The 9,635-nt window shown below is 42.1% G+C and overlaps 1 protein-coding gene across 1 annotated transcript; it reads left to right on the top strand.

Annotated features, from left to right (window-relative positions):
• The first annotated feature begins 967 nt into the window (after positions 1–967).
• Positions 968–5,208, top strand: exd1 (exonuclease 3'-5' domain containing 1). Its single transcript, XM_061063213.1, has 11 exons — positions 968–1,169; positions 1,312–1,377; positions 1,499–1,532; positions 1,620–1,696; positions 1,807–1,883; positions 2,242–2,328; positions 2,427–2,531; positions 2,615–2,695; positions 2,815–2,958; positions 3,049–3,240; positions 4,229–5,208. The coding sequence occupies exons 1-11, from the start codon at positions 1,040–1,042 to the stop codon at positions 4,904–4,906; spliced, it is 1,671 nt and encodes a 556-aa protein (XP_060919196.1). The 5' UTR covers positions 968–1,039; the 3' UTR covers positions 4,907–5,208.
• The last annotated feature ends 4,427 nt before the right edge of the window (positions 5,209–9,635 follow it).

Raw genomic sequence — 9,635 nt, 5'->3', positions numbered from 1 at the left:
CTTGATAAACGATCAAGATCTGATTAAAGTGGGCTACGTTTAATTTATGTGGTGTACTTCTGTATACCATCTCAGGGCATTTACACACTGTATATTGACAAATGATTATTGTCAAATACACACCGTTCTGGGGTAAAGTGTCTGTTCAGATGTTATGAACAAACTGAAGTCAAAGAAGAGTCAAACATGAGTCTAACACAGACTGTAAAAAGGTCCAACAGCAATTAACTAAATACTTGCTTTGACCGCCCCCTGGTGGATACTTTGAGAAATCTTCTGACTGCATGATCATACATACCTGCTGTTTAACAGGTAGGCCTAATAAAAATAAAAAGTTAAGAGTTAAAGTGTCTCATGCGCATTGTGTATGGATCCGTCCGCTTCTGGTGTCAATGATCACAGACTCCACACTGACCTCAATAAGGATAGTAGCACAGTGATCAGTCTCTAAAATAAATGTTATTTTAACTTCATGTGCAACTTAGTTTTAACAGGCTTACATTTGGTTCATTTTTGCTGAACACATCCAGTTCAAAGCTATGTGAAACACAAAAACCTCATTTGTGATTCTGCTCTGTGATTCTACTGTATTTCTTTTTATTTAACCGCTGACACCTGCCATCTACTAGCCTATACACCACTAGGGGGCACTACAGGCTGAAACTGTAGGCTATGCAAATCACAAAATATCTTTAATGCACATAAAATTAAAGTATGCAATGTAGGCTATGTACCTAAATGAATAAAATGCTACACACAATACACCTTAAGGCCCGATATTATTTAAGATTATGCATTGTAAAATATATAACCCCCTTCCCAGATTTTTAAATGTAGCCTAACATTTAAATGTGAGGGGGCGGGAGGCTTAGAGTTAATATTAACGAGGAGCCTTTAAACGCAACACTTAATCTTGTTCCCCCCAGCGTCTTGTCACAGCGCTCGTTTGATAACCTATGGAGACACGTTAACAGCCTGTCATTTAAAGCCAGCTGCTGTCACTGTTAATTGTTTGAAACAACCCGTACATGACTTCAGGATGGTTGTGGACGACGTTCAGTTTCTGAGTATACTCAAGGGAAAACGCGTGAAACTGACCCTGAAGTCTTCGTCTTACCTCGGCGTCGTTCAACGAATCAACCCCAACAAAACATTGATTCTGGCAGACGGTTAGAAAAAAATATATATTCATGGTGTATTTAATAAGTTAGCATACCATTTCTGATGAGGTAACCTCTTAAAAATGAAAAATGACTAAACTAATCACTGTCTGCAATATAAAGCTACCTTAATGTTTGTGTATTGTTTTAGTGAGTGGCAGTAATGGCTGCAAGTTTCCTGGCTCAAAAATGTTCTTCGGGCATGAGATCTTGAACGGCAAGTCCACACACACAACTACTAAGTTTTTTTTTAAATAAAAGGAGGCTGAGTTAAAAATCAAAATACATTTTTTTTTTTAACTGCACTTTGAAATGTTTCTATCACATTTAACTTGCAGTGGAATTTACCAATGAAGCTAAAACTAACCCTGGGTAAGTGGTTCAACAACAATCTGCAACACACTTTGCTGACCCTGTGATCTCTAACAGTAATTAAACGAAGTACAATGTGCTGCCCAGAAATATCCAAGAGCACAGACTCGAGGAGCACTTGGAAGTGGAAAAGTTTCAGCCATACAGGAAGAAAATGGCATCTGGTAAGTGTAGCAAAGGCATGGGAAATAAAGCTAAATTAATACTAGAAAGTGTTTTTTTTTTTTAGATGAAGTGATCCTTATTCACACTTGGGGGGGATTCCTTTTTGTAGTAGATGATGATGAAGACGAGGAGGAGTATATCAACTTTGAAGTGATTGATGAGTTTCATGAGAAATTTGGACCAGCTGTAAGTTGATTCTAAATTCATTTTCAGTTGCATGAATGGTCAAAAGTTACTGCGAGGAACTTTTTTGTTGATCTCAGCGACCACTGTGGATTAAAATAAAGCTCATCTTATCTCCTTGCTCACTTTGTCCTGCTCATTTGTTTTGTCTGTCCAATAAATCTCCTCCTGCTTCATTTTGAAAGTCAGACATATCACTCACTTTGAGTCTTTACTGTAGGAGACGTAAAAAGAATTGTGATGTTAATCAGCTCGTCTTTGTATGCTCTTGGCCTATTTATTACACATTATGGGAAACTGAGATCTATAAAGACCTTGTTGTGTTTGAAAATCTCTAATATATTGCGTTCCCATCTTTAAGGTGATGCATATCAAGAAGCAGCGTGTGATTGGTGTGGGTGCTGATGGCGTTGAGGTGTTTCAGCATGGGAGGCTGTGCTGGCTGCAGGTCAGTAGTTCTTAGTTCCCTCTTTTCTGAGCCCTCTTCTCTGTTCCTTGCTTCTTTCATCTTGCATTTCCCTCGTGTCCCTTTGGTCTTCATTCTAGATTTCCACTAAAAACAAAGTCTACCTGTTTGATATCCTGGTTCTTGGAGCGCGGGCCTTTAAGAATGGTCTTTCCATGATCCTGGAAAATAAGCACATACTGAAGGTAAGCATTGTTAAAACTAGAGACACTATTCATTCAGTCATAGTGATGATTATGATCATAAACTTTTTGTTGGATTTGTACAGGTCATTCATGACTGCAGGGCTGTTGCTGGATGTCTGGTTTCTCAGTTTGGAGTAAAGCTTACCAATGTCTTTGACACGCAGGTATATAAATATATTTATATACTGTCCTACTTTAGAACAACATTCAACAATGTGGGCCTCACTTACGTGTTTAGTTTTCATGTTACACATTTCCTTCTTTTCTCACTTCATGTTTTCAGGTGGCAGATGTCATGAGCTTCTTGTCAGAGACGGGCGGTTTCCTCCCAGACAGAGTCAGTACTCTGCAGGAGGTGGTGAGTCTCCATCTAAAAGTGCCCTCCTCCCAGCTTCTATCACTTCAGATGAAGTCACAGCTCACCATGGTACAGCACACACAATCTAATCTGAGATGGTTTTATTTACTGAATACTTGTTTCTAGGCGTGATGGATGTAATGCGGTGTGTTTTTACAGGAAGAAAGGGAGATGTGGCAGAAGCGTCCCTGTCCTGTTCCCTTGCTGAAGGTGATGGCTCTGTCAGTGATCCATCTTCAGCCTCTCAGACTGGTTCTGCTGGATGCTCTCATGACAGACTACGTGACCCTGGTGGATTCATACCTCAACAGCAGCCACTTCCAACCTGATGAATTAGAGCATGTCAGCATGGTGGGTATCACAAATGAACTTTTTAAGATTTTACGTTACTCCCAAAACAATTCAGCTACATCTACAGTTTTGTAGTAATGAAGCAAATGAGCACATACGGTAAGTTGTTTTCGAGCAATCACTTTGCTCATGTCAAAGTATGAAACATTCAAATTATTATTATTGTTTTTGCCTCAGTTTTTTTCGTTGATGCAGTCCTTCTTATCGCCCTGCATCATTGTGAGAACCACTGCTTCTTCAAAATATATTTACATTCTCAATGAACAGAAGGCTAACTGTACATTAGTTCAGTTGTGTACGTGTATTTTCAGACAAAGAGATCATTTAGATGGATTCTTAATTGCTGCTTTTCTTTACAAACAATCTTACCATTGCTTGCTTAAAAAAAACATTTAAGTTATTTAATTGTCCATTCTCTGTCTGTCCCTTCCTTCTTTCAAACGATCCCTTCCTTAATATGATTCCAGGTCGAATGATGGTAATCATAATCATTCATTCTGTACTAAAGAAGCAGTCTCAAGTGAAGCTGAACTTTGTTTGATGTAAACATTTCTGATTCTTTTCCTGACACAGTTCTTCTTTTTTTAGCGATGTTCTAAGGAAAGTCGTGAACTTTTTGTTATTATGTAACTCGAATACCTCTTGATCTGCCTGGATGTTTTATATGAGCCACAGTTGAACTTAGATTTATTTTTATGTAAGTGAAATAGGTCTCTGGATTTTGTCTTCCATCACCAGCTCTGACTTTGAGGCAGGAAGGGATCTTATTGCTAGATGGAACAACAGCTGTGACCAAAATCTTTTGAGTTTGGACACAAGTTATTACACATTTTTGTAGCGGATCTATTGGTACTTTCTGTTTGTTGCAAATTAATTAATGAATGTTTTTTTGGTTTCTGACATAAGGACCCGTACCATCTACTATTATTCACAGTAGTATTAAAGCAGACAGGAAAGCAGTTTACACACTCTCTGTTTGAATCTTTAGGAGAGTGTGTTGGAGCTGCCCAAAGAGCTCAGGCAGTTTGAGCAGATGCGTTGTGAGAAACAGGAATGGGCTGCTCATCACTACCCTGTCACTGAGAAAGGACTGCTGGCTCGCTTCAACCCCCGAGCTCAGCCTCCATCCAAGACCTCATCCGCAGTGGAGCAGCGCGGGCTGACGAAGGCCGGTTCCTTTGAACCTGAAACTGTGGATTCACCTTCCTCATCACCAGCAGACCTCCATCCTACTAGCCCTCCAAGAGACACCAGAGTCCTGTCTGGGGAATTCCCTGTCTCCTCTGTCCCAGCAACTCAAGTTCCATTACAAGCTGCTGGATCAGATGTCTGCAAACCAATTTCCCCAACTCATGGTGCAGGACGAGGGCACATGGAGGTGCTGATGGACGCAATGGGTAGAGGAAGGCCCTTTGCGAAAGACTCATCAGTCTCGCCCTTGCCTGCTTTTGGGAGAGGGTTCCTTCTTCAGATGTCACAAGCTCAGACCCCCAGAGAGAGCACAGGGGACAAAGAAGGGACAGCTCCTTTAAGCCCCAACCATACGTTTACCAAAGAATTGATGACCGACCATGGTCCCGGCCCTGCTAAGGACCCTGCAGCCTTGAGGACACCCCAGTCCCTCTCATCTTCACCCATGCAGTCATTCAGGCCTTTCAGCTTTTAAAGTAAGCTAACTGAGGACATGTCTTAAAAACGTTTCAGTTCCATAGTTTGTGATGTCACACTGTGGCCAGTAGGTGGCAGTAAATGCTCTGTTTTGTGTAAGAGTTTGTTTGGTCAGTAAGTTGATACTGAAAGTGTTGTGTTTTCAATGAAGAAAGTGAAATAATTTAGCTTTAATGTTAAATTTCAGATCATTTAAATACAATTTTTATTAGTTATTATGACACAATGTAAATTTGTTTGTTCCTTCGTTTTGTCACATGTCATAAGAAATTTGCCTTAAAATCCTTCTCGTTATGAAAACGTGGTTATTATTTGCAGTCTTTACAGTATAACCAAGACAATCTACTTTATTTAGTGTGAGTGTCAAAGACTTATTTTGATGGTGGTGTATTTTTAGTCATGCAAAGTGTGCTCTGGTTGCTGCACAATGACAACAAGAACTAGCTTTGGCTGTGTGAACACAAACTACAACCACAAACAGCTCCACACACCTTTTTATCTTTACCGTAGCATGCTAAGCATAGCTTGCTTGATTGCCAATACAGCTTGGCTTCTGTGCCTCATTAATTGACTGTGAGAAACAGAGACGGTCATTGATGAATCGCCTGCTAATTAAGCAAAAACACTGCTATAGCTGTCACTCCTTTCGATGACTGATGAAAAAAAAACAACACAAGACTTGCACACACAGGCTGAGCAGTGATCCTCACTCTCTGCAGCCTCACTCATGTCTGCAGCTCGTATGTACATGAACACAGGTGCCAAACATCTGCTGTGTTCTAAAAAAAAAAGCAGGTCTTAAACATGAAATGTGCAGCTTGAGGTGCCATGCAGATATTGCAGAGAGCCACTGCACATCCATTTCAGCCTGGATCAAGGCATGGATGTAACAGCAGGGCGTTGCTCCAGCCTACAGCTCAAATGAGCCCTCCATATTAATCACATCTTATTGCTATGGTTATCTACATGCAGAGGCTTGGGCCCTATCCAGAGTTTTTTTAATTGAAAGCATGAAACAGATAAAGTAGGATTTTAATTAATTGGGAGGCAGCCCGGCACAAAGCCTCACATCTCTCTTAGCAACCAGCTCCTCCTCAGCTTCTGCTAAACACAAGGAGGGTGGATCCCACCCATATGCCTCCTTTAACCCTTTGAAATGTGTTTTTTTACTCAATCTGTTAAACTCCTGCAAGTAAACCTCCCACAATTAAATTTTCTGTAACAAAACATCATATTTAGACCTAACTCAATTGACTTGCGTTGTTTTAACGTTTAGCATTGATTACACAAAGAATGAGAGTTTTATATATCTGCGTCACTCACAAGTCAACTTGTGGAGGGATTTGTGTGTGTGTGGTTGTGTGGAGGGGGGGGTGCAGGTCTCTGTGGGGCCGTGCAGGACAGGCCCCTGTCATTGACAACCAGATTGGGGCTCTTAATTTAGAGGACCTTGCATTTCCTCTCCGTCACAATAATGCCTTATGTGCAGCACTTCCTGTTTCTCAGGCCTGGGAGGAAGGAACAGGGCGCTTGTCACACGGTAGTCACACCGCTTCCTCCCCCCCCCCCCCCCCCGCCCCCCTCCCCCTGCTCTCAAACTTCAGACAGTGTTGTGTCCTTCAGAGGGGAAAGATGACTGCACCTTCAGCATCACAGCAGGATGCTGCCGGACTATTTTTAGCGTGAGTCGGAAAGGTAGTGCACAGACATAAACACAAACTTTAGGATGTCCAGCTGTGTTGATTTAGCATCCGAAAATGGAGGTTCAACTGTGGGGGCCGATTTATTGTTTTGACTGAGCAGTGGGAACCCGGAGGCCTGCTGTTTGCTTCAGGTGTAATGGAAATGTGTCACCCCTAAACAATGATAAGCACTTAAAATATTGCACATGTTGTCCTTGAAACCGTTTAAACTAGACACTAAACTGACAGTGCACCATTATTTAACTGCACAGTATCAACGGGCACCACCAAGACTTGTTGTACCCTTCTGACACAAAACAAGTGTCAGCCCACCTTCCTCGCCACCTTATTTACTTGACGACATGTAATTGTTGTGCTACAGCGGCTCCTGTTACAAACAACAGCAAAGCCACATATATACGACAGACGAATGAGTCCAGCCAGCTGTCTCTCCTCTTGATGATCGAGGCTTCAGATTTGTTTATAATTAATGGGCTTTTGTTAATTATTAAGAACGGAGGGATAATTTACCAAAAACCACTCCCTTTAAATGGCACCTTGACAATTGTCACCTTGCTTAGCGTGTCATTAAATGTCATAGTTCATTTTGCTGACTAAGTGTTCTTTCAGATAACGGTGCATTTCTCCTTTCTCTGTTCATGCGTAACTCAGGGAAAAGCTGATACAACCCTTACGGACCACTGGACTGTCAGTAATCAGACTGTTTGTGCGCGTCGTAATAAATTTGACACGCGATTGAATCCTACCATATAGACATTTTCTTTCGCTAATGACAGGCCTCGCATCATCTTGTTTATTCCTGAGGTGGCAGAAGCGACCTTTTTGATTGGCTCGCTGAAAGAACTTGATCCGATGGTTTTTACCTGAGTCATCCTGTGCAAAGAGACAGGCTGAGAGGTGCTATTCAGCAGTCAGACTGTTGCACAACAAATTAGTGGCATGTCAACAAAATAATCTCAGTTTCATTATTCATGTAACCACATGTAATCCCTTTGTAGTCCGAGGCAGGGAGGAACATAATCAGATATCAGGTTCCACTCTGACACTGAACTGCAGCCAATCTTCCATCTGTTAGGAAAAACCTATTGTTGAATCCTGCTCAACACCCCCGCGGCCCCCCCCACTCACTACTCACCACCTCTCCCTCTGTCTCTCTCTCGCATTACAAAATGACCCTCTTTTGCTCTCCTCTGGTCATATTCAACAGGAGAATTAATTTTTAACGTGAGAAAGGCCGACCTGTCCAGATGGCCTTTCAAGGAAAAATTAGAAAAAAAACAAAGCATCAATATTTCAGCCAGTCTAGTGGTGGACAGAGAACACTACTGCATTACTTGATTCAAAGTAGAGATACTCCTGGTCTTATTATCACTTGAGTTAAAGCATTGGAGTACTTGATTAAAAAAAATACTTAAGTATTCAAACTACTACTAATATTTCTAAATGTATTTTCACAATGCATGAGTACATTCAAGAATCCATTGGTGTACGTTCTGCTACGTTATGTTTATTTAGAAACCATTATGCAGGGCTCACGATGTGGCCTTCATTGACAATTTTAATCTGCTCTGGAACCGCTACTCTCTTTTTAAAGCTGACGGACTTCACCCAAACAAAGCCGGCTCACAGTTGCTAACTACAAACATCCAACACACAGTACAGTACACGCCATGCAACTGACTATCAACAAATGAAGACATCAATACAGCCGATTCCCATTCTTCCTCTATGGTTCCAGCACACCCAACTGTTTCCCCCACCAGCCCCCCCTACCGTCCAAAGGTCTGCTCCTCCATCCTTCACACAGCATGTCAACTTCCCCACTCACAGCCGTGGTCACATTCTGGACTTGGTCTGCTCCACTGGTCTCACAATCCATCAACTGTCAAGTCTCAACCTCAACATCTCCGACCATCTGGCTATAAACATGGACATTCTCATCTCTCTGCCCACTCCAAAACTAAAACGAAAGATCTCCTTCAGAAACATAAAATCAGTCGACCCCTCAGCTCTCTCAGCCTATATAACCAGCAAAATCTCTTAATAATTAAATTTAATATTTAATAATCCCTATGAACTCACCACCTACTATAACAACACACTCTCTTTCTGTTTATATCAAAACTAAAACTGTTTCATTCACACACTCTGCATCCTGGTACACACTCCCGAACGCCATAAAATGAAATCCTGCAAACGCCAGCCAAAGACTTCACAAGAAAACCGGTTTAACAGTTCACTTCCAATCATACTCTGACTACCTCAAACAATACATGAAAGCTCTCAGCGCAGCCCGGTCCACCTATTACTCACACCTAATCCACTCAGGCTCATCCAACCCCAAGGCTCTCTTCTCTACAATAAATAAACTCCTCAAACCCAGTGACAACACCTCTACCTCCTTCACAGTTGATAAATGTAATGCTTTTCTTTCATTCTCTCAATCCAAAATTGACACCATTTACAGCAGCTTCAACACTCTCACTGTCCCCTCTTCATCCCTACCCGCAGCCCATCGCCTCATCACCCAACCTCTGTCTCAGTTCTCCCATGTGTCCCCAAATGAGCTATCCATCAGCCTGAAGTCCTCCACCAGTATTCTCGACCCCATCCCATCCAGTCTCATCAAAAACTGTCTCCCAGCCATCGCGCCACTCATAACCTCAATCATCAACTCCTCCCTCTGCTCTGGTTCAGTACCCAAAACTCTTAAACTGGCAGGTGTCACCCCCATCCTCAAGAAACCTGGACTCAATACAGACAGCATGTGCAACTTCCGCCCCATCTCCAACCTCCTCTTTCTTTCAAAAATACTGGAACGTGTTGTCCCCTCCCAGATCAAATCTCACCTCTCCTCCAATAACCTGTTTGAACCATTCCAGTCCGGCTTCCGTTCCCAGCACAGCACAGAAACAGCTCTCCTCAAAGTCACCAACGACCTCCTCCTCTCCTCAGACTCTGGCCTCCTCAACATCCTCATCCTCCTCGATCTCACTGCAGCATTTGACACCATCAGCCACAGTA

This window comes from Labrus mixtus, chromosome 18 (assembly GCF_963584025.1).
Source record: "Labrus mixtus chromosome 18, fLabMix1.1, whole genome shotgun sequence".
NCBI classification, from domain to species: domain Eukaryota; kingdom Metazoa; phylum Chordata; class Actinopteri; order Labriformes; family Labridae; genus Labrus; species Labrus mixtus.
Note: the sequence above shows the minus strand (reverse complement) of the source record. Positions and strands in the feature narration are given on the sequence as shown.

Excerpts from the sequence above, each read along its gene's own strand:
- exd1 (XM_061063213.1), top strand. The coding sequence starts at position 1,040 with ATGGTTGTGGACGACGTTCAGTTTCTGAGTATACTCAAGGGAAAACGC. Across the intron at positions 1,697-1,806 it reads CAGGAAGAAAATGGCATCTG|TAGATGATGATGAAGACGAG; the intron begins GTAAGTGTAGCA and ends TCCTTTTTGTAG. Across the intron at positions 2,532-2,614 it reads AAAATAAGCACATACTGAAG|GTCATTCATGACTGCAGGGC; the intron begins GTAAGCATTGTT and ends GGATTTGTACAG.